This window comes from Coturnix japonica, chromosome 14 (assembly GCF_054131305.1).
Source record: "Coturnix japonica strain WE chromosome 14, WE-NBRP24, whole genome shotgun sequence".
In the NCBI taxonomy this organism is placed as follows: domain Eukaryota; kingdom Metazoa; phylum Chordata; class Aves; order Galliformes; family Phasianidae; genus Coturnix; species Coturnix japonica.
This window is the reverse complement of record NC_140676.1, coordinates 12,690,792-12,716,500: the sequence shown is the minus strand read 5'-3', so window position 1 is coordinate 12,716,500 and position 25,709 is coordinate 12,690,792. Positions and strand designations below refer to the sequence as shown.

General features: G+C 36.0%; 1 protein-coding gene across 1 annotated transcript in view; it reads right to left on the bottom strand.

Annotated features, from left to right (window-relative positions):
• Positions 1 to 99: 99 nt before the first annotated feature.
• The window catches only part of MINDY2 (MINDY lysine 48 deubiquitinase 2), a 32,549-nt gene continuing 6,939 nt past the window's right edge, over positions 100 to 25,709 (bottom strand). Inside the window, exons 2-9 of the mRNA XM_015872404.3 lie at positions 24,460 to 24,517; positions 22,976 to 23,040; positions 19,397 to 19,555; positions 17,907 to 18,009; positions 15,819 to 15,961; positions 6,557 to 6,730; positions 5,145 to 5,318; positions 100 to 3,633 (exon numbers count right to left, since the gene is read on the bottom strand). Of these exons, the coding sequence (XP_015727890.1) occupies positions 3,514 to 3,633; positions 5,145 to 5,318; positions 6,557 to 6,730; positions 15,819 to 15,961; positions 17,907 to 18,009; positions 19,397 to 19,555; positions 22,976 to 23,040; positions 24,460 to 24,517 (996 nt within the window). The 3' untranslated portion in view covers positions 100 to 3,513. The remainder of the gene's footprint in view (positions 3,634 to 5,144; positions 5,319 to 6,556; positions 6,731 to 15,818; positions 15,962 to 17,906; positions 18,010 to 19,396; positions 19,556 to 22,975; positions 23,041 to 24,459; positions 24,518 to 25,709) is intronic.

The window sequence follows — 25,709 nt, the reverse complement described above, 5'->3', positions numbered from 1 at the left end:
GGTTATAGATCTATTGCAGCAGGGGAGAGGTTCAGTTACAGGTATATCAGCTTTGCATTTTACTGTAGGATTTCCTGCAGAATACACCAGAAGATGCAATTTCAAGAAGCCAAATTGCCTTTTATTACATACTGGAAAACTTTTTCAAGAACTTGTGTATAAAATTTTGAAGAAATATTTGACAATAATGAGAAATACAGAGCACAGAGACTGACGAGCAACCCAGTGCAAGCGGATGCAGAAGAGCATATGCTGCACTTTTAAACTCATGTGTCTGTGATGCACAAGAAGAGCTCTGAGAAGACAATCTATTAAGAGGCTTGCTACAAAAAAATGTTTTTTGCATTGTCTATAAGTGTATTTTCAGGAATGTTAATTTCCTTTTCTTACGTGACAGTCTTTATTTGGATCTGCTTTATTGGGGTTCAGATTACATTCGAATGTCACTTAAGAAAAGTGGTAGATCTGAGCATTTACAAAGTGCTTTTAGAAAGACATTTAACACTACGGCAGTGCTCAACTTCTGCTAATTTTAATGCTTGTACTGAGCTTTGTTACACAACTACAACATAACAAGAAGTTCTATGATCCTGTCTCCTGTGCTAGTTTTTATCTAGTGGAAAACAAGTTCTACTCTACTTTTATGACACTTTCATATACATTTCGTAGGCAGTTGTAGTGTGTGCATGCTAAATCTATAACAAATTTAAAGTCTAACTCTAAATAAAGTATAAATTTTTGCCAGAGCATGAGCTTTGAAAAAGAGCATAAATGAAGTAAACAGAGCCAGAAGTACACAGCATCTTTGCTGGTGCTCCATGGTTACTTTGTGATACTGTTTTCCAAGTTCACTACTACAGAGATAAGAGGTTCTGTTCCGTTTTTAATTTATCAGCTATTGTCTTATATACCAACTGTGACAGTTACTTTTGAAGTGATGAGTCACAGTAGGGCATTAATTAAGCTTCCAGACACTTCATTTTGGATGTTAACGAGCTCACCTGCTTATAACTTTTGCCACTAGCAAACTCAACTGATGCAGAACGATGCCCTAGATCTCAGCAGTTCTTTACCTTTTCTCCAAAGCTTTGAGTCCTGCAAAGAAAACAGTATATGAACAGAAAACTGAAAAGCATCCCTGTCGTCTCAAATAACCTGAAATCCTATTGAAAAAGAAACGGAATTCCTGGGGAGCCCAGACTTACTTTGTGACAAACGCTGACATTTAGCTTTTCTTTCTTTGTGACCAAATGGCACCGTGAGCACTACAGTACGTGAGGCTTCAGGCACATCTGTCTGAAACTGGAAATACTACAGGAATTATTCTAATACAAGCGAGTATTTTGGGCAAAAAGCACCTATGGCAGCCACAGTGCCTGCTCAAATGAAATCTGTTACAAAACTTGAAGTGGCAACACTGTACTGAAAATAATAAGATAACAAACACTTAGCTTGACATATTTATTTTTCAAGGGTAATAAATAAATGTAAATACACAAATTTGGAAAAATCTTAGTAACAGAATGTTTTTAAACAACATTCTGCCTTTAAGCCTTCATTATTGACACCACTGAAATATTCTGTAATTTGCTTAATGCAGACAAGTCGTTATGTCGGTGATCCTCCATCACACTACTCTGAATAAGTTAGGCTGCTGCAAAGGAAAAAATGTGGTCAGCCTTTGCTTTGACCTAGAACTTTGTCTAAACTGCATATATTATGTGTTAAAATTACTTTCCTGGGCATGACTTCACTAGAGAATATAGAGAATTATTATTATTTTTTTTTACATTTACAATTTAAATATTAGAGACCTATCATTCATTACTTCATCTTTATAAAACAAAAATTATAACAAAATTGAAAAACAGAAAAGAAAAAAAAGCATGGAATAAAAAAGTGGTAAAAACTGGCTCTTCAATTAATAAGACATTCTTCTTCTATGCATCTAATTTTCATTCTAGTATCACCCCAGCAGTTCTGCTTGAAGTAGTTTTAAAGCAGCTTTTTACCTGTCAGCTTGTGTTGACAGCCTGCCTCCTACAGACATTATCCCAGCCCCTGGCAGCAGGAATGTCTTATCCCAACAGCTACTTCAGCTGTCCCGGACTCGTGCAAGCAATTGGCTTGTCCAGGAGAAGCAGCCGTTTTCAAAAGTATCTACAAATTGTGAAATACAAATATTATCAAAAAGGTTCAGCAAGAAGATAACTGTTATTGACTCAGTGTAAGTGGAGGAGCAGTTGTGGTCCCCTCAAAATTCAGTGAGCATCCCACTCCTGTATTCTATAGATACTAGAAGATGCAAAGTGTCTGTTTGGTTCCCATAAATTAGAAAAATCTGGTTTCCAAAAATTCTAAATTAGCTATTTAAAACAAAATATTACACCTGATCACCTTTCCAAACTACCTCAAGAGATCAGCCTAGCTTTTCTCTCACCCTTCGTAAGTGTGCTTTTTAAGGATATATGATTTAGAAAACAAAGTATGTATTTAATTACAGTACACTTGCTCAAATATACAAGTGAACGTATTAACGTCATGTTAAAGTTCAAGGTACTTCTGGAAAAAAAAAAGGCAGATAGTTACTTTTAAATCTGCATTCTTAGACAATAAGGATTATTATGGACCTTAGTGCCCCCTCGCTGTTCACCTATCATACGGAGAGGTCAATAAATAAGTTCCTATCTGGTCCAGTTTACCTACAAGAGGAAAAAAATACTTAAAGGAAAAATAAATGACCTATAAAATTACTTGTTTAACCCTGATAACATCTGAGTTGTCATACCCAGTTTGTAACTGCAAGAAAAACAAACAATATTCATCTTGCTCATTAATAAATGCCCCATTTTTTAATAACATTGTTTTAATATGATTAAGTCACGTATTCTTGGGGCAAGAAAGCTGGCAAAGAGATGCAATGACAGCACTAACACAGTATAAATCTGGATTCAAAAAACTAAATGTACTAGATCCAGAAGCAAAGATATCTGGACACATTGAGGAGGCAATGCCCATCTGTTATTTGGGCGCTTATGTCATGAAGACTATACCCAGGCTAAGATATAGTTTCATACCATGAAAGTAACACAAGATTCTGTTGTGCTAGTGTACATACTTTAGGAAAAGAGTCTTAAACAAAAACCAGTTACCTCCTTTGTTTAGAGTGGAAGATAAAATAGCTTAATAATGTAATAAGTAATGGCTGTCACTATGACACAAAACTTGCCATGACTTTGTGTTTTCAGCTACAAGGTGCAGTATTTCTTATGACTAACTCAAAGCACAGCCACATCCAACTGTGATTTGGAATTCCATCTCAAGCAGCACACACTATGACTTTGAAGAAAGTCTATATGATTGTAACAAAGTCACCCATCTTCTCCTGAAACATGAACAAAATCCGTGGGGTAATCAGGCACAGGCGGCATGTAACGGGTTTGTCTTCCTTTTTACTCCTTGTTTTTGCTTCTGTGGACATGCACTTGGCTCCATGCTATCATCCATTTAGTGTTACAAGAGAACACAGCTGTTCTTCTCTTTTTCTCTCTCTTTCTCTCGAGGCTCCTTACGTTTGCGTTCATTGCTCCCAGATTGTCTTCCACTTGCTGGAGAAGGAGCACTTTGCACCTGCTGCGTAGAAACCAAACAAAACAAACAGCACTTTGAATGAAACACGATGCTGCAATTGTAGATTGAACAGTTTCAAGTATTAAACTTCCATGAACTTGAACCTAACTATAATGCAAACAGCAGAACGAAGGTAGAAGGTCTTTCAGTATGAATTCCACAAAGCCCTCATGTAAGCTTATTTCTTATAAACAAAATCAATTGAAAATACATTTCGAGACCTTTGCATCTCTTCTATAGTGCCCATATATTCAGACCAGTTGTTTCAATAATACGATCTAGAATCAAACATTTTCTAGCACTGCTATATTTACTATACTGGAAAATTCCATTCCATTTATAAAAACAGTCTACACCATTTGAGAAGTTGTGAATTGAAAATGCTGACTCTGATGACTACATTTATTAATGCAGAAGGTTTTTTAATAGCTCGGTACTAGAAGGCACTGAAGAACTTGGTGGATGGTATACAACAAAACATGGCATAAGTTCTGTTACTTCATCTAAGTTAGCTACTATCCACTCACAGCTGCAAATGATGATGCCATTAAATCCTATTAAGGAGATTTTTTCTGCCATTCTGCAACAGAACCGAATCTCTCCTTGCATCCTGTTCGCATCCTTGTCTCAGAAGTAACTACTGGTTTGGGTATTTAAGCAATAAGCAGCAGAAATAACATATCTTTTAACTGTCAGAACTTCTTGTTTCGTGTTTAACAACCAGTGCCAATCAAGGGTTCTGAATGGCACAGGGCATCCAAAGATTGAGCCTTCAGACTGCTTCTACTTACAAATATGCAATACATATGTTTTGATATGTGTGTGTTAAGAAAGTCTCAATGAGTTAAGAAATCCTTGAATCCAGAACAACTTTAATAATGTCTCTTGCATTAAAGAAGTTCAGTTACATGGCAGTCTATACACTCATGAATGACATTTTCCAAGCATTCCAAATGGAATTGCTTGTGGAGAAGCAGGCTGGGGAAGGCATACTAGTAGCAACTGTATATTCAAGGCCAGGCTGGATGTGGCTCTGGCAGCCTGGTCTGGTATTGCAACCTTGCACATAGCAGGGGGGTTGAAACGAGATGATCATTGTGGCTCTTTTCAACCCAAGCCATTCTATGATTCTGTGAAAATGAAGATAAAACTTTGATTACCATTGAAAAGCTTCTACTTGAACAGTTTTATAAATAGTGTATTTTTAATACCATCTTTGTAACAAAGTAGTAACTCATCCAATCATTTCAACTTAAACTGCATAAATGCAACTTTGATTTAGGTTAGAAATGCTTTGAAGTATTTAAGTAGCAACTGCCATATCCCTGTGCATACTCCGAAGTTCTAGCAGCAAATAACAATGTAGCTGAAGAGTTCTTAACAAACACTGCATGTAGTGTGAATAGCATCAGTTGTAACTATCTGAGGCATTTACAATGCAGATGTGTCTACATAACTATGAAGTTAATACTCACTATAACTACTGGTCATATTCTGTGATAATGTTTTCTTACCTGGACCTGAGCAGCTGCTTGTTCTTGTTCCTGATAGTACTGAGAAGCTCGCCTGTCCTCCTCTTCTTGGAGCTTCTTTGCTAGCTCTAGATCGCTGATTCCCTCTGGTATCTGTTCCCAGTTGATCTCTTGATTTTGCTGCTCTTGTTGTAGAGACAAAGCCATCAGATAATCCTAAACAGTAAACCTGAATATTAAAGCTCTTTCATACAGAAAAAAGACAAGTCACATCAAGTAAATTTTTTCCCCAAGGGCAGCCATACAGTACCATCCCCTTCACCCCAGCCTCATCTACAAATGCATCTTCCTAAGTTCTGTTTCAGAACCTGCTTATAACCTGAACTGCAGAAATGCTGGGGGGAAAATAAATAAATAAATAATAAATAAATACAGCTATTTCACAATTTTCTCTTCACTGTTCTTATGTTTTAACACAGTAAAAAAAAACACAAGACAACTAATTTAAGGTTTAAATTCCTTGCCAACAGTAAAAGGACAGTGTTCAGCTCATGCTAGTTCTAGGTAGAAGTAATTATTTGAATGCTGTCGTAGGAAGAGCAAACTACAAATTAGAACTCTGTGATTTATGATCAATAGATCATCTGTCCCCACTGGACTGAACAGTGTTGAATCAATGAGGAGCATTGGTTCCTAAACCAAGAATGAAACAATCAAAAATAGTTTTGAAATGCCCAAACAGTCAGACAGCACTGACTACTCAAGATACTACTATGCCTGTAATCTCTACCAGACTGTTTAGTCCACAAAAAGATCTACAGTGCTCGAGTCTTTTCAAAAGCATTTGCTTACTCACATGTATTCTTAAGTATTTGAAAAAAATAAATAACAGTGATTATGAATTTATTTTGCTTCTTTTAGAATGTAAGATTTACAAGTGCTCTTGCTATGTGCATATGTGTTAATGCAAATAGGGCTTGTCCCAGACAAGACTTCCACAAATTATTACTTATTCAAAAAACCAAATCATCATCACCACGTGCAATCTGGCTCTGACCTACATTCAGCAAAGCAGGCATCAGAACACAAAGTTCAATTATGACAATGTACTGAAATGAATTTATCAGACAGAGGGAAGTTTATAGGTCCAATATTTCTCCTGTTTCCATATACAAGGCAGATGTGACGTTTCTACTCAAAGTTCTTTGAAGAAAGGGATTCTCAAAGATTAAAAGCAGGTTTTCCAAACTATTCATGATTGGTCCTAGTCTTCCTCCCCCCTGAGTAATACAAAGGAACACTTCTAGGTGTACAAGGCATTCTTTTCTAGTCGTTTTTGCATGACTACACATGTACATGCATAGGATTATACATGTATGGCTAGAAATACACAGTATTTACTATGTATAGTCAGAAGAAAATAGAAAAATACAATAGAGGCACAAATCCAGTACTTGATCTATTTGATCCTGCTGTCCTCTGTAGACAGTGTCAGGGTCTGACGGAGGCCGTAGGTGGAACTCAGAGTCACAGAAATTTCCATCACCATCCACGTTGTGCAAGCTTTCCCAGACCACTTTCTCTTCTGTAAGAAAACCCTGGTCTGTTACCAGCAGGTAAAGTTGACCCTACACAGAAAGACAGGAAAACCTATAAACCTATAGAAATGACTTTTCAGTGTGATAAATTAACTGATAATTTTTGCTAATTGTAACTGATTCATTCCAGTAGAACATTTTGATTTTTTTTTAGTGAAATATAAATTTAAATGGCTCCATATATAGCATTAAAAGTCTAGATTCATTGTTGAAACAGCGACCATATTTTATTTCTGTATTATATCTTGTATTTTTTTTCACTATTACATTGAAGTTCAATATTCAGTACAAATTAATGTAAAGAAACAAACATCTTGTCAACGCCTTGGAAACACCCCTGAGAAATACGGCTTGAGACTGACAACATTGACCGTCCCAGGACAAATCAAGTTAAATCCAAAAGGCAACATCTGGAAACAAAGGTGATCTTTCCAAGTAATCCAAGAGGCATTGGCTCAAAATGGCTGGATCTCAAAATCTGACTGTGTCTTAGTACGTCTTTTGCTTTGCTTTTTCAAATGCAAGCTGGGTTTTAGTTCAATTGAGGTGGGGAGAAAGATTCTTGCTATCATTTGTCATCAGCAACTACTTTTGTTGGATTTTAGCCTTGTCACAGCTCCACAAGGTGAAATTTCTCTATTAGTTTCAAAGTCTGAAATTATAAAATGGGCAGGTCTGGAAGTGAGAGGCAATACTAACAAATCCAGAAGCCAAAGCAGAGGAAAGATGAAATACAAGCTTAGGTTGAAGGAATGGGAGAGAACTGAAATCAAATAGGAAATTCAAAAGCACATTTGAGATATTGTGACATGTCTGAGGAACAGCAAAGCAGCATGAAAAAAAACAAAACAAGTTAGAATTCAGTTTAGTTGGATTTAAATCTAACCCCACTGCTTCTAAAGATACAGGCCAATGCACATTATCTAAAATATTCAAGTAAATATAGCTAATTGCACTATTTTATTTGTAAAAAACAAAACAACAACAACAACAAAAACAAAAAAAAACTCACAAAACTTTATTGTGACCCACATAAAATATTGTTTGTACTACAGCACCCTGCAGAGTAGAATAAAGATCATTGTGTTAAAAATGTACTGACGCAAGAAAGGCGAACAACAAAATCACCACTTCTATACAACAAGAACAGAACTATCCCACTAATTTCTCCCAGGATGTCAAAAGAATGTTTATCCTGAGATTAAAACCATCTTTAGTCCCAGTAAGTCACCTCAAGCTTGCAGCCATCTCTTCCATGGCTGAAGACACTGCACAACAAACTGATCATTTGAAAATCCACTCTCAGCAACTGTTTTAGTACGACCTAACACCACAAGACATGCTCACACAAAAGGCCCAACAGAATAGATTGGAAAACCAACCACACAGGGTGTTACTAGATATGTTCAGTTCAAGGTTTGGAATACTATATTATATATCACATATAGATAGATGAGCATATATGGATATTCTAAAGTGTTGGAAAGCACAGGTAGACTTACAGACAAAATTGTCAGTAACAATTCTGATCCCATACCATTATCTATTAAGTCATCTTTCCCTGGAAAACCTTAAGACAAATTTGCTTCCTGATGCTTAACATCAACCAAAGAAAATGAAGAAAACTATTTTACAATGCTTCCAGTTTGCACAGAACACCCATTTCACAGCATCCAATGTATGAAGTGCTTAAAAGTAAAAGAATAAAAAGATGACAGAATCTAAGGTAAGTGTATTTGAGTCTTTAATGTTTTATTATTATCAGTACATCGATTCAAACAAAAGCAAAAGAAAAAATAGATCAACTTTTCATTCAGAATGCCATATACTCTGAATGAATTTTTAAGCAGTTCATAAACTGTTATTAAATAAGACTGACACTGCAAAATGTTCAGACTTGCAATAAGGAGTTGGGAGATCATGAAAGCTGATTTTTTCACAAACTAATATTTGAATAGAAAACTACTTCAATCTGAAACAAACTTTTTAACAGCCTTACATTCTAAGTCTTCCCCAGCTGAACAACTCAACCTGAACGCTGATTAAAAACTATTCAATCTTAGGAATAAATTTAAAATAAATAAATAAATAAAAATTTCTTAGAGCTCTCCAATGCAAGATCATAAGTTTACTACGTATCACATTACCTAAGCACAGAGTCATTATAATTCTAATACTGATGGCACTACTCAGAAACACGCGGCTTTCCTCTGCCAAAAGAATGTCCACCAACACACAGACTCCCTCATACTAGTGAGGAGACAGAATACTTCGTCCCGTTATTTGACTGAAAGCAATAGAGAGCACAGATCAGCTCCATCCTCATTTTTGATCTGTACTTCACATTAGGATCATTTTTAATGAAATTTCAAAATAAGTAAATAAATAAAAATCCAGCTTCCCAAGGCTGGCCCTGTTACTGCTACCATTCATGCAACTTCTGATGACAACTGGAGAACTTCCAGTTCTATACAAGAAATCAGTCCGTTCTTTGTGCATTAGCTGCAATATAGCTACTCATTTCTAAGGAAGATCAGTCTTCACAGAATTGCATTTTGTGCTCCTTCTATTCGTAATAAGCACAGCTACTGACTACTACAGGTGCTGTTTTAATGGCATGTGTGTTTCCTTCCCTATCCTAAATGCTTCATCAGTGAGTCCACTGAGGGCATCTGTGATGCAGGAAAGTATGTTTAGTCATAGAACTTTATACTGCCTCTACATTTCAGCTGTGCTACATATGTACGTGCACAGTGTCAGGAACCAAACACCATTTTCCAGCACTTACTATATGACGGATGAGATCAGTGTGACTGCACAGCTCTTCCTCAGCCTTGTGAAGTGCATAGAGATTAAACTGGCTACAAGGGACACGCAACCAACATAACACCACAGTTTCTGCAACCAGTTCTTTTACACTGCACTTGTTCAGAAGATTCTCTGAACAAGATTTCAGTGCTTTTCTGAGCTCTACTCAGTATAACATACAAGGAGGAAAAGAGAAAAAGGGAGCACAATCAGAGAATCAGTAAGAATCATTAGCTAAAAACAAACATTTACAATGGAAAGTTAGGAAAGGGGCTAAAAAAGAAAAACAACAACAAAACACCAAAAAAAGGAACAAAACAATGTTTCCTACCTAATAAATCATGGTCCTGCTTATGCATTTGTTTTCTAGTCTGTTAAATTCAATACAGCATGATCTGCACTCTGAGGTTATTCAGTTCAGCTCATGAACATACTCAAGGATGCTTGTCAAGTACACTGTGCCAAGAATTATGATATTATTTATGAAATAAGATTTTTATGAAGGTAGAAATGCATTTAACTGCATACCTCTAAAGAATTACCAACTTATCATTACTTTTAGGTATTTTTTCAAATGTTTATAAGCAGTCTTATAGACTAGTATTGTCCCCAAAAAGGCCACTGCCAACAGGAAATAAAAGCAAGTTTCAAATGCATAACTGTACAGGTAAACTTTGCCTACACTAACATTACAAACTATCTAACCTAAAACTCAAGACCAATACAAGCATATTGTAGACCAATGCCCAGATTTTATAGTTTCATATGTAAAAGGCAAATAAAGTGAAGGACAAAAAAGATTGTTCTCCTGTACATCTCTATCAATCTTCTGATGTGCACAAAAAAAAAAGAATTTATTTGAAAGGCTCACAGATGTAGGCTGCAGGTGTCACTACTTGTTGTGAAACATCATTTCCTAGGTTAATTTCATGATCAGGAAAAGTGACTGAATACTTTTAAGCTACCTCTGAGGCCAATTACCACGTTTTCAGTGGTTTAGGATACTGAAAATGAATGCCAAAGTCCATTAGCTTCATGTAGGCGAGACAAACATTTTGGGCATAATCCTTAAAGGGCTATGGAAATGTTCTCTTGGACTTCTGGATCAGATGCTTTGACTTTTACAAAGATGTTTTATGTTCATGTGAATGCATGTTATTTTATTGAGAATACTCTAACCTGAATATTGTAACCGTTCCTTTGTTTTCTTTTTATGTAATAAACACCAATTAATTCAAACTGCGTAAAAAAGGATGTTTACTCAGAATAAAAACTGAACACTTACCATAAAAGGGACAGAATATTTAAAACTGTTTTGAAAAAGCTATATTGCCCCTAGTATGCCAAACTCATCCCTTTTCTGCAGGGAAAAAAGTGATGTTATTGGCATGAAATATATCTAATATCTGAAGAAAAGCCCATCTTGAGTTCTGAAACAGAAACCCAACATGTATAAACCTAGAGAGCATCACTGCAACACACACACTTGACAATCCAAACAGGGAAACTTCTTATTACTTTTCAGTAAAGAAAACAGACAGATTGTGTAATAGTCACAGCAGTGGGAAAAGAGTTCCAACTGAACTAAGGTATTCTTACCAAACTGAGCCCCTCTTTACAGTCCTGTTTTTCCTTGATCTAGGGAATTACCATTTGATGTATTTATTATCTGTGTAATGAAAAGCAAAGGCAAAAAAAAAAAAAAGATAATCACATCTTTAACTGTTGAAAGTGATTCTGGTATAATCACAAGAGCTAAGACTATTAATATGCAATTAAATTGATAGGAAGTAGAATAAACGATTACTTGGGCAAATGGACAAACAGCAGAAGAGATTAGGTAACTGATAACTGAACTGTCATTAACAAACACCCACCATACTTTGACAGCAAACTGTTACGTTTGCTTTCATTTTATATGAAACTAACTTTGAAAAATATGCCAAAGCTTCTTACTGACCATCATCTCAACAGCAGCACTTTTCCAAATTAAAAATGACTATTTCATATTGCATTACACAATTTCTACTCACTTCTTGGAAAAGTAAATTCATAATTATCCAACCCTATATTAAATAAAACTTAAGAAAAGGACTGACACTGTATTCTAAAATGCAGTCAATGAATCTTCACTTACACTGCAGTATCACCTTAGCAGCTTTATAAGATAATTAAAGCCTTGAGAGCAAGATAATTTCTTCAAAATCGTTCACATTAACTTCCAAAACAATTCACTGCCATTATTCTATTATTATTTTTTTCATTCCCACTTATTTGAGTACGGAAGACAAAAATTAAAAATTAAAAATAAAAATGTATTATCAAACAAGCCCTTTCCATCTAACACTTAGTCCCTGAGTAAGGAATGAAACAGAAAGGTAAGTAAAAATCACTCAGTGATTACCTGCCTGAAGATGAACATTTTAGAGGTGTCTATACATACAACACTGAACAGGAATATTTCAAAACACTAACAAATATTCTTGAATACAGCAACAGACCAAACTAGATACCTTTTCTGTATTGTTTTTCTTCTTGTCTGCAAGCCAAGTACCCTTCTTAAAATAACAGACCTTTTAAAAAGCATTCTAATACAACCAGTCACCTCCTGTCGTCTACCTGAAAGCCCAAATCACTGCCTTTATCCCTACAACTACCATAGAATGGCACTGTGCAGACTGACAAGCAGAGTGTTAATAAGCTTTTGCTTACAGTATCTAACAACACTGATACTGCACACATCTACACCAGGCATTCAGAATGTTGCTGTATATTAGTAACTGCAACTTTATTTCTGATGTTGCAGGAAGTGCTTGATAGTATTTAAATAAATTTGGAACCTATGCTGCTACTGTTAACTTAGTAACTGCAAAAAACATTAAAAGGACAGCCAGGCTGCAAGGAGTCACTCCCCTTCCCTTCCTTTCATGGAATGATTTCCTTTACTATACATGCAAAAATCTTGCAGCTGATAAGAACACTGGATAAAAGATAAGCAGATTATAAAATAATGTAGATTAGCAGGCCTAATAATCATACTAGTTAGGCACTAGGATTTCCAGTACTCCCTAGGAGTTCTTGCCACTATCCAGTGTCTTGTGACATAAAATATATAATAATAAAGCCAGGAATTGAGAGTACTGGGATGTTTCTCCATACTTTCATATAAATCATCTCAGTAACACAGCTCTCCAAAATAAGTAATCCAACAATAAGGTAAAGATCTTTGATCTGACACTGCAGTGCCACTCTAAATTCAGAATAACTGGGTGAAGTATTGCCAGCATTAGTAAATCTGTTCTTAAACTGACAACGCATCACATAATAATAAATACCATAAACACTTTGTACCGAACACGTAAAAACCAGGACATTCAGATTATATGAGGCAAGGATGTTACCAGAGCTTACAACTCTCCCATTTCTGCATTAAAACATGCATAAAATAATTCCCTATTAGGGAATTATCTGACAACATGCAATTAGTGATAATAAATTTAAGACAGAAAACATCAATTACCTCTAAAGCAAGCTCACTAAATAAGACGTGGAGAAAACTAATGCAACTGGAAAAAAAATCCACTGAACCTCAAACCAGAAATAATACAAATTGCTCAATCTATCATTAATGTGGTAACAACACAAAGCAGAATTAAACTGATTTGTTCTGAGATGTTTTACTCCTTTGTCTTGTCTGGCACATGTTGCATCTTCTGTTTTTCTCATTAATGGACTCCTCACCTTTACCCAGCTACTGCTGAAACTGTCAGAAACTCTGAAACAAAAGAAACCCCATTAAAGACCTTCAATGCTATCAATCTACTAAAAGCAAAGTGTAGAGAAGCTCGTAAATCCCATCTCAGAGAGCAGTGCACACAGCACTCATGAGCATCCTACGGCCCAAAGGCTTCTGATAGCTAATCCTGGCTAAAAGCCCACGTTAAGGATGTCTTTGCCTTCCTAGTTAATCAAGAACACAGACTCAATATAGCTACTGCAAATAACTACAAAACAAAAGAAAGCATACTGCTGATTTTTAAAAATAGATAAATGAAGAATTTGTCTTTCCTAATACAGTTTCCTGTTATCTGATATGCTGTAACATACAATGCAACAGATAACAGAAGGAAAGTCGAACACTAACTGCAAGTGAGGTCATAACAGTTATGAAACACCTCTGACCCATATTCCAAAACTTCTCATTTCAGAGGTCTAAAACTTCTCAAAAAGGACAAGACTAAACCATTTCCACTGCTTCTAAGATGCTAAACTGTAGAACTAAAAAATAATACTATTCTTCAAACAACTGTATTTTGTAGGACTTGGGCTTAGTTTTTACAGTTAAAATTCAGACTAACTTCTACTTGTTGCATTAAGCTGTCCTGTATTAACAATATTACTTAAACACTGAGTGCATGAACTGCTGCATTTTGCTTCTTTGAGTAAAAATATCTCAACAGAAGTACACAGCTACAAGTATGAAGATGGTGAAGTACCAACAACAGCCAAATTCTGGCCTTTGTCTACATACTGGGCTGCAGCAGAAGACAAGCAGTCCATCCTCCATAGAAAATTCTGTACTCATAGTTCACAAGATTGAATTAATTAACCTTGCTTAAACATAAACAATGCTTTAATATTTTAAACTTGCAATTACAGCAGAAAAGCAAAGTGTTTAGAAGTACAATTTCCAAGATGAAAATACTTCATCTGGAATATACTCCAAATTAAAAAGGAAAATGTTTCCTGCACTTCCAGGTACTTTCTACAGCCATAAAGTACACTTACACTTTTATTTACATTTCTACTTCTGTTTAAGTCTTTTCTTCTTGATGAATAAAAAAACTCAAACCTGTCATCTTTTCATCATGAAAGCAAATATAAAATCAATATATGAGCTCACATAATAAACAACTAGAAACTAGTCCCAAAAGTAGATTTAGGAAAATCAAGAGAAGTAATACCACAATGCCTCAAACATTCCTCAGATGGGGCGGGGGGAAGGAAGCAAAGAAAGAGATAATTTTACCAGACTTATTGCTTTAAGAATATAACAGACTCAAACCACAGACATGCTCTAAGCAGTTATTAGCAAACCAACTATGTTACCTCCTTGTGGAGTTAATCCATTCTTCATCAGACAAAACTGAGCTAAAACTCTGAATAAAATAATTATTCAAAATGCTAAAGATGAGAATATGACAGTCAAAGTTAACATATGAGGGGAGAAAGAAGGACCAGTACTGACAAATGGAAAAGTACCCTTCACATATGAGGTATGCGATGTTACAAAATAATACATGGTTTAAAAAAGTGGTCTCTAACACTTTTTTCCCCCCATCATAATAACATAATGATATGTTATTATCATTACATACAAGAGCAAACATTACGGAATTAATTCTTTATCTTTATTAGCTATTACTAAACAATTTCAACAGTTCTATAGAAAAGGTAAGAACTGGTTATGTCCATGTTTGAGAGAAATGCCCAACTACACACACTATTTGATACTGTAAACCTAACAAATTCTACCTCAAAACATTTGAGGTTTTCAGTGAAAAGAGAATGATTAAACCTTAGAATGCAATTTGACCGAGGCCTTTTCTGCCTAACACTCAGATACAGAGAAATAAACTACCACTTTACAATAGAGTTCTGTCAGAACAAAGTCATTAAGAACTTGCCCAAAGTAGATTTTCTGCTGCATGGAAGGAGTGTGAGAAACACACATCATGCAGCCACCTGCTTTCAGCATCCTGCAATACTCCTTTCACAGTTCACACCATTTTGCCTCTCCAGTCTCAGATTTAATCGCATTCCGAACAAAGGGAACCAATACTACAGTTCATCTGAACTTCTCCAGATACCTGGTATTTTGAATACTAGGATACATCTATACAGCTACTCACCTTCTGGTCCAAACAGGAAACAAAATTTGATATCTTCAGAAACAAGAAATTAAATAAATCCATTAACTTTATCCTTGCCATTTACATAGTGCAAATAAATTTAAACCATATAAGAAATTTACATCATTCCACACAATCACAAAGGGAGTTAAAACAGGGAAGAGGCTGAACATTAAGGGAGAGCTACAGTAAGGTTTAAAACGATAGTAGACTCTGATATGCTAATCAATACATCACAAGTGATGCTTGCTGCAGATCTTACATTCACCACAACCCATACTTACAATAACAACAAATTGGAATTTATTTGTATTTCACAACAAGGAAAAAACATGCTTTGCTTTTAAATGTGAACATAAACCACAAAATACAAAAAGCAATAAAAACATGGAATATACCTTATATTTGGTCATGGTGCTAAAATGGTTGTTCCTGAAGAACACGCAGAGCTCTCCCTCCTGGACAGCTGAAGTCAACTCACACAGCCCATGGTACGTCAACTGCGTAGCCGTATTATTTAGGAACTGCTCAGCTACAAAGCCTATAAAGGCAAGACATACTTATGTTTGTTTACTACCACATATGCCTATAAATATAGAAACCTGGCAGTCTTCTTACCCCAATTTATACCAAGAAAATATTTTTCATGTGTCATCACAGCAAAGAAAGAAAAAGTCTTACAAATTTGTTTCTCATTGCATCATTTAACTAAAACTGAGTTAAAAATGAATTCCACTTTTAAAGCTCACTTGCTGAAGTATTTACATATTACTCTTAATTAAAACAGGACTTAAGGAGATGTTCATCATAACTCCATGCTGTTAACATACAAAACATGACCTGATTTACTCCTCACAAGTGATTGTTGAGTGTGAGTACAAAATAAAGACAGGAGGTTGACATAACAGATTGACTGAAAACAATGGGTAAAAAGTAAAACAAAAATACCACGTGCTAATACATTTACCCTCCCAAGTTTCATTAACCCACATCCCCTTTCTTCTCAAGTACAGGCAGAAATTACATAGCAGCAGAAAAAGAACTAAGAGAAACAGCTGTCAACTGGAAGCATGGAAGGAAACTATTGCCATTTAGTACCACATTTGTCTAAAGCAGGAGAACACACTCTAGGCTGTATAAAAATTCTTAATGAAACCTGTTGTTGAAAAAGACCAGATGCAGAATGTCAAAATATCAAACTCTTTTTATGCTCACCTCTACATACTCAACTACCAAGCTCTCGTGTCCTTCTAAGCCACGTAAAGATTTTCAGACCAAGGCACTGCTTCAGATCTTATTCATCATATTTAGGATTTACCAGCTGTTAACATCTGCCAAAATGCCTCCTTAGCTATAAACCAGTCAGACTGGAAGAGACTTGTTTGAAATTCATTTTATAAATGAGTTAGCTCAGAAAGCACCACCACAGTATTTATTGATACACGACAACGTGCTCAGCACACTTCTCAATAAAGTACAGTAAACATGAAATTTCACAAGGTAGAATCCCTTACACCTTGGTTACTTTCTCCACAGAACAGCAGCCATCAAACATTATTCTACATGGCTCAACAGAACCACATTCTAGCCTTTGCCTACAGCTGAGGCTTAGCCTAGGGACCCAGGTAGTAGTATTTCACTGCTGGTAGTTGAATATAGGCACTGTACAATATTCATCATTGGCCTACTGCCAAGAAATATGAAAACAAAACAAGATCAAAAACGAGAGGTTGAAAGGATTGCTTTTTGTCCTCAACAGCAGTTGTCCAGCTCTGTAGGGCTGCTAACTCTGCACTAGCTAAGCAAGTGGGCTCTGAATGCTGAGACTGCATTAACTCCTTTGCAACTAACAGCTGTAAAAGTGGCCAAAAGAAAATACTCCATTTGGATCACATGGCGAGCAAGCAGAGAATTCCTCAAAAAACCATGTCCTGTATCCTTTAGCTACAAAGGAACAAAACAGAAGGAAACTTCCTCTTTTATTTGTAAATATCTCCCATCACCTAACTAACACATAAATCTGAACAAAACAATAATACGATCTTCCCCATTCTCCTCTCTACTGAGCTACAGATCCAACAGAACACATTTGCAGAGGGGAAAATGATTTGAAAGTTCCAAAGCCTTAGTGCTGTAAATTACCTGTATGCATTCAGAAATGCTATCACTGACATTTTCTTTATCACGTCGGAGATAATACAAAGCCAAGGTGAAATCTGAATGTTGTCCATAATACCTTTTCATAAAAGGAAGTTGCCTCTACTTTTAAAAGATATAATTCATAGCTCAAGAGAATCAGGTTGACTCTTGTTTCAGAAATTGCATCAGAGAAGTTGAGATGAGCACTGTGCTGTCTGCCTACCCAGCAGACACCAAGCAGCTCACCACACCTGTATCACAGCATAGCAGGACCCACACACAAAATAAGAAATGAAGATTTGATATAGTAGATAATTAGATAAAAAAAAAGAAAAAAAGTTACCCACCTTCACTAACCAGTTCGCTGTTGTCAGACTGCTTACAAGAAATTATCTTCTCCACGAGCTGATTGTAACTGCAGTTACCAACTGCTTTTACTATGTCAGCAACCTGGAACAGGAGGAAACAGCACACAAGGAGAACTTACCCTTGTTAAGAACAAAACTGAAAGCTACAAGTAATCACTTATAAGAAACAGTTTCAGCAAACAGAGGATGTTAACCCCCAACACCAAAAAGCTTTAGCCAAGGCTGTTAAGTATTTTCTAACCTCAGATACTACTTAGAATCCAGAAAATAAAACCCAGCATCACAAATTGTTGGTAAGCATGGAAGAGAAGAGTATGCAGTCTGCAATAGGAACATTCTTCCTTTCAGTTACTTCTCCTTCCTGATGTTTAGTAATCAAGTTACAGAACCCCCAGAGACTCAGGTAAACATCACTGAATACACCTGAAACACATCAATGTTGTCCTCTTTGCAAGCATCATACCTCATTAGAAAAGATGTGGCACTTCTAAAACCTATAAAGGATTTCATCGTAGAAGCAGCCACATAAGAACAAAACCAATGAATATATAAGATTTAAAAAAAAAAAAAAAAAAAAAAAAAAAGCAGCAATCTTTTAATCATCCAGTGGATCTTAACATAAAGTATCATTAAAGTTCTTAATTTGCAGTTTAAAGAATTTTCAAAATTACTATATGTTTTTTGGACTACAGGTATATGATCCACTAAGGTATAAGTCATGCAGAGTACACCAATATCAGACAGCCTTGGACACAGCCCATTTGTGACTGTAGAGTCACCTCTTCTTTATTTGCACTATTACTCCAAATTAAAAGAAAGTTACTTTCCAGCTAAGAAGGATCAGGACAGCTCAGAGAACAGCAGCTTTCAAGAATAAGTCACGAAGGGGAAAAAAACCACAAACAAACAGGAAAAGAAAATCAAGGCACTTTGTTCCAGCCAAACACCCCAGCTTCATCTTTCACCTCATGCAAATAGTATCAGTGCAGTGTTCAATTAAGCAACACCTCAGTATCATGAAAAATAAGTTATTAAGATGCAGCTCCCCTAATTGGTTTTAATGTCCTCAATTCTCAAAAATTGTGTTACTGGTAGATGTAAATCGAGTAAAGAAAAGAGGGAAAAACCCTGTATTCCTTTCAAGTGTTCTCTCATGAGCTTCCAAAAGCATCTGAGTGGTAGGTACACCCTAGGGCAACTCCATCCTCCAGAAAAACTGATTACATGAGTTCTGTGTCTTTCAATGCAGCAGATTTTGAACCCATACAAAGTTACTGCACTAAAAAAAATAAGAAAATCACTATCTAGATTCACTCCTCTGAGGAGAAGTCATTTCTTTTTCTGAGCAGATTCTAAAATATCAGTCACCACATTCATTATTAATGACTCCAGTGAAAATTCCCTCCCCCAAATAAAATTTGAATAACTTATTTTTGGTTTGATTATGGGAGGGGAAAACAAAAAGTTACCTGGGGATCCACTAACCATCCGTGGTACAATGGGATATCAAGAAGGTCAAACACTATGCATTCCGGGGTGTATTCAAATACTCGGACACCTGTAAACTTCACATTGACATCCAGACCTGTCTGTAACTTATGCAGAATCGCCATTGCGTCACTCATATTCTGCCAACAGAGAGATAAAGAAACACTGAATAGAGCTTGGTACACTCGGTGATTACGCATCAAGTCAATATTGCTAAAAAAAAAGCAGAAAAAGGGAAATTTGCTGCAGAACCGTTTCAATGCATGTTTGTACTACATTTGTACTATGTACACCACTGCAAAGTGCACAGTTCAATACAACACAGTTCAATTTCATTTTTGTATAAAATGCCCGTGTGGAAGAAAATGTATTACCACTTGTATCCTCACTGTACATCCACCACTGTTTATTCACACCAAAGGAGAAAAAAAATCCCACGCTAAAATTACCACAAGGTCACAATAAAGACACAGCTGAGAAGTCTTCAGAATTTTCCACCAAGTGAGAGGGATCCACAAGGAGCATCATCAGAAGGTACACCAGGTGTTTGCAGAAGATTCAGGGAACAGAAGAGGTTTTTGTTTGCTTGGCTTTGTAACATTTTGTTGCTTAAGAGGAATTCAGAATTGCAACAATGGTTTAACAAAAAAGAAGGCACAACAAAATACAGAAGTGTAGACTGAAAAGGAAACAGTGAAGATTCAGAGTCAACCCAATGATTATTAAAGACAGTTTCTTTTGTGTTGCATTCCTTTATAAGACAGTTAATGGAAAGAAACACAATTAATGTAGTCACGAAGGGAAGAAAAAACTATGTGAATAAATGGATATATAGGACAGGTTATGAAAGAAGTAATGAAGAGCTGCTTGGTAGGCTAACAAGATGCAATTGGGGAATGGGGAGATGTCATTTTATCACCTCAGAAACTACTTGCTGACTTCAAAAAACACAGAGTCTACTATACAGTAATATAACCAATATGTTAATCTGAACACTCCTTTCTGCAGTATGCTCATGGACAAATTAATAGAGAAGAATGCCAATTAAAGCCTGTATATTATCAGTGTATGTCAGACCTCACTATATGTCAGAAAGCTAAGAAGTCTGCCTCTGTGCATCTCGTAACATGGTATTCTAAAGAACACACAGATTAAAGCATACAATACTGATCAATTAAATGTCATCACCAGCTCTAGTTGATCCAATTTTAACAGATCTGCATTTGTCAGAAAAATAAAGGTTAGTTAATTCTTGAAGAAGTTTTAGACAATCCTCCCCAGATGACAGAAACAAAAGGTGAATGTGAAAACTGTAAGCAGACACACATACAACACCTCTGCCCACAACCCCCTGCACATTACTTTGCACACACAGCAGTGGGTTTAGTTATGGTACAAAGCAGAAATCCCACACTCGCCAGCCTCAGCACTTGAGCTGTAGGAATTAATCTATGCTTGCTGGTATGCAAGTTTTAATGTATTCTTTTTCTTACCAAAATTACAGTAGAACAACAGGTTTGTTCTCAAGTAATATTTTAGATGCAACTCCAGAAAACTCCTGAAGTTTTCTGTTTTGTTTTTTACAAAACAACAAACACAAAGCATCCACATTTGGGAGTTCTCTTTGAATCCAGGCAGACCTACTGCCTAATATGCTGTTGTGTGAGGTTTCTTTACCAGGAAGGCAGCAGGTAAGACTATTTGAGTACACCCTGTTGCATGCTTTTGTTAACTTTGCAAGGTCACAAGAATTAGAATAAATCAAGATCTTAAGAAAATCTGAGGATCAGGCTCAGACTTCTATTGTTGTATTGCTTGTATTACTATTACTACAGACAAGAACAGCTTATTTAGAAGTATGTTTAATGAGTAGAGACCAGGTATCAAGTGCTAAATCCTATCAGAGGCCTTTTGTAAGAAACAATGCTATTCTGATAATGCAAGCCTATGACAAACAAGTACCAGCCATTCACACACATCAGATCACACATCCACAGCATTAGTTGCATTTATTTTTTAATGTTTACTTTATTTATAAAGCAAAAATACATCAAGCTAAAATACATCAAGCTGTCCAAAGAACTACAAATTTCTCACTATAATCTGAACAGTACTATTTCAAAGTAACAGATTTCTAATAAATAAATGCAAATAAGTAAGGATGTAACTACACAACACTGGTGTATTAAAACTTGTTGCTTTACTGTTTCTAAAATCCAACTTTCATTTAAATACTTGGTTAATACTCTTGGGTATCCTGTTACTGGCAAGAAAAATCGTAGCTGCAACAGGAATAAAAGCACCACGTCATCATGCTGAAATTACCCTAAAATTCAGCCTTACAAATACAGGTATTGCAAAAATTATCTTGAATTTCTTTTATGTTGGAAGAAAAAAGCCATAATATTTGGGGTGAAGAATATTACCTGTTATGATGTGATAAAGAAAACACCAAGACGTAGTTCCAATGCTTGTGAAATATAATAATCGTAGAAGACTCATGGCCTACTTGGTTTCTTTTTCCCCTCTTATGCAGCATGACTTGTGCAACTAGAAGGTACGTGTGAATGGAATGTAGAACACTCCTAGAACTGGGGCTGTTTTTTTTAAATTGCACAGTTGCACATTTACCGAAAGTATTTGTGACATTTACTTAGTAAACCCATATATTTGAGCAATGGAAAGCCACAGAGGTTGTACTTTAACCAGGTATATAATTTTCTTCAGCTCCTGGTAGTTGATTACTGCTATAATCTTTAGCAGGAATACACATAATCTTTTGTGAAGAGAAAAATAGCAAATTCATATATCACAAGCAGAATTCATGTCACTTGATACAAAGCATATACTGTATGATTCTGAAAAGAATACATCCAATCTTCATTTTAATTTTAACTATCCCACGATACTTAGGTTGCTCCAATAGTAATGCCTCCAATTTACCTCTAAGGAAACTATAACCAATACACAGAGCACAGCGACACTGCTTGACAGAGCAATCTCTCGGCTACAAAACACTTTTTCAACAGTCACCACCATGAGCTGTGCATTTTCACCAGCAATGAACGAGAGCCTGCACACTGCGCTCACAGAAATCTGCATCAGTGAGAAGAATATCAATGTTTATAAATTGAATCAACCTCATTTTTCTCCATCACCACTTAAAAACAGGTATCTTGCTTTGCCTACACCCTCAGTTGCAGTCTAACAGAGATCACAGAATGCAGTGTGCTAAAAAATGCAAAACAGAAGACTTCAAAGACCAGCCACTCTTTTATACACTTTCATGTGTACCTCCACGTTATCCTTCATCAATAGGAACAAATTCTTACATTACACTCACCGCAAGCAAAAAAAAAACAAAAACAAAACCCAACGATTTGTGTGTTAAGATTGCAAATTTTTCTTCACTAGTAGGAAATACATAACTTATACTATACACCAACCCTATAGAATAGGGAAAAGTACTAACAGTGGTTTGTAACAGATCGATAAACTTTAGGTGAGGAAAAAAGAAGCAGACATAAGCAACTATATTCTAATTAGGAGTGGCTTCTTACCTGTTCGTAATTTAGACGCTGAATTTCAGATATCTCTTTGGGTTTTGCATCAAGAATATAATCTCCTGAAAAAGGAAAAACAAAATCAAGCTTACTCAAGATTTCTATGAATACTTATGACTGAAGCTAAACAATCATAAGCATGTCGGTTGTTTTTTTTTAATTGAGTGAGATGCCACTGTTTTATAGCCTGAATTATAAAGTATAGAGTAAAATATAAAAATAAACCAATAGTAAGGTTAAATATTGACAATCACAAGTCAAATGACAAGTGTAATTACTAAAACAGCATTCCATAATCACTTTGACTATCATGCCAGTCTCCTAATTATTCAGAAATGTATGTTCCCTCTGCACCTCAACTTAAAAATATAAATTCAAACCATTTACAAAAAGGTACGGAATTGTATAATACAACTTTAAAAACACAGACTTGCATCCTGACTGATGCTACAAACATTTCAGCACGTTTCCATGCACTGGTAACTTCGAAAGGCTTGTATTCCACCTGTGCCTACACCATGAAGGTTATTAATGAGCTACAGAAGAACTATTGGGCAACAGCCGATCATGTTGACTGAACAGGGGCCTCAAGAATTTGAGACAGTGATTCTGAAATTCAAATAAGATAATTCCAGAAGGTAACATGCGACTTCAAAACAAAACACTTCCAGATACACATTTAGCCAACTGTGATTAGGCAGTGAGTTCAGACAGCATTATTCTATCAATATGACTAAAGCGCTTAACATAGGCAATGACAGTTCTTATTTAAAATATACATTTTTTTTTCTGCCACTGAAAGATTCAGTGACATATTTTTAAAATGAACAAGCTACCTCCTTCTCAAACAAAAAACTCGCTATATTTTCCTTCCTTTTCTCCTGCTTAAAAAAAAAATCAAACCTAGCTAGTTCGTTAAGCTCAAACATTTTACATTTGTTAGGCTACAAAGAGCTGTGGTGCATATAGCTTCAGAATTAAGGCAAATGCACTTTTAACATCTGGATCACTGTGCACTGTTGAAGTTACAGACTTGTCAGATGAAACGGCTGCAGCTTTGCTGCAGACTGACTCTGGTAATGGAACAATGCCCACAAAGGAGAGACCCAGTCACCATGACAACTAAATTCATTTTTCATGTTATTTTAATTGGGTCATAGTACCAAGGATTAATATTACTGCCGACAATTAAAGGCACAATTCACTCATTCCACTCTATGGTTAAGTTTAAATCTACCAGCATGCTGGCAAACTAAGCTGCATCGACTGTATGACTAGACTAATAACTTTGGAAAGCAGTGCATAAGACTTTTTATAGCTTGTGAATTAAAACATGAATTACTGAACACCACAAGTAGTTTTTTTGAAATATACATTCAAGTAAAACTGAGTAAAGAATGTCAGTAAAAAAGTAAGAGTCCTAATACTCACTAACAAGCACAATATGCAACTGAAAGCTATTGTGAAAACTGATCACTAACCTAAATATTCCATCAGCTGTTCAGCCGTTATGATCTCCATCATTGGTGGCAGCTTAACCTGTGAAAATACAAGTATATTGTCTGTGAGATTTCAAAACAATGCAATGTAGAACTTACTAACAGCGATGTTTTAGCCTGAAGTTTTCTGATCCCATTTGGCTATTGATTTTTAAAAGCATTTTCCTACTTGGCCTTCATTAAATAACAGCTATGAGAAGGGATGAAAACACTTGAAAAAGTCAATTCTGTGTATCTCTTAAGCGGTCTTAACTTGGAAGTTCCCAGGAACACACACGAGGCTGCAGAGAACCTGGCAGCAGCAGTTGGTGGAACAGGAAAGACAATGCTCATGCGGGTTTGAGAGAATGACCTCCCAGCATCTCATCCCATGCTCACACAACAAGGGTTTGATTTCACTCCAATACGGAGGAGACCAAGACCACACAACTCGGTAGCTGAAACTTCCATTCTCCATTGATCCATTCCTGTCACCATCACTTGCTAAAACTAACCACTCTGGCAGCAGCTCAGACCTTCTTAGATACTCATCTCATCCATCCAGAATCCTGGTTAAACATTTGGTTGCTCATTCCCATTTACATAACTCCCTGCAATAAAAGCCCAAGAACACACACACACAAAGCCATGTATAGCAATATCTGCAGGAGCAACATAGGACTTTTCAGACTTGTTTTGGGTTGGTTGTGGGGTTTTTTTTGCTTTTTCCTCCCCCCCACCCTCCTCTTTTTAACTCTCGTTTTTTCATCTTCTCATCCTCTCCTCAACACCATACTAAAGAAAGTCAAGAAATTCTGGTATTTCAAGTACTAGAAGCTCTTTCAAACAGAAATTCCTCAACTCCAATCACCATTCTCCTGAAAGAAGAACACAGTTCTTGCAAGCATCTGGGGAAGAAAGGAAATGAAAGGACGAACACAGAAGGCAAGGGAATTAAAGATTAGGGGTTATAAATTGTTAGTAAAGCAGGAAATTAGTGAAGCATGACTTTGCAAGAAAGAAGGCTTAATTAGTTCTGCTACTTGGAAAGAAAAAAAAAAATAAACCTTTAAATGATAGGAATTAAACAAGAAGAAAAATCAGTCATGCATTCAAAGGCACAGCAATCTTTGGAAACACATTTTAAATGAGAAACAACTGACTGTAACTTACAAAATGCCTTAACCTCTTCCCCAGACATAGGAAAGTTTAAGTAACCTTTGAACCTGCTCATAACATTCATTTGGAGTGTG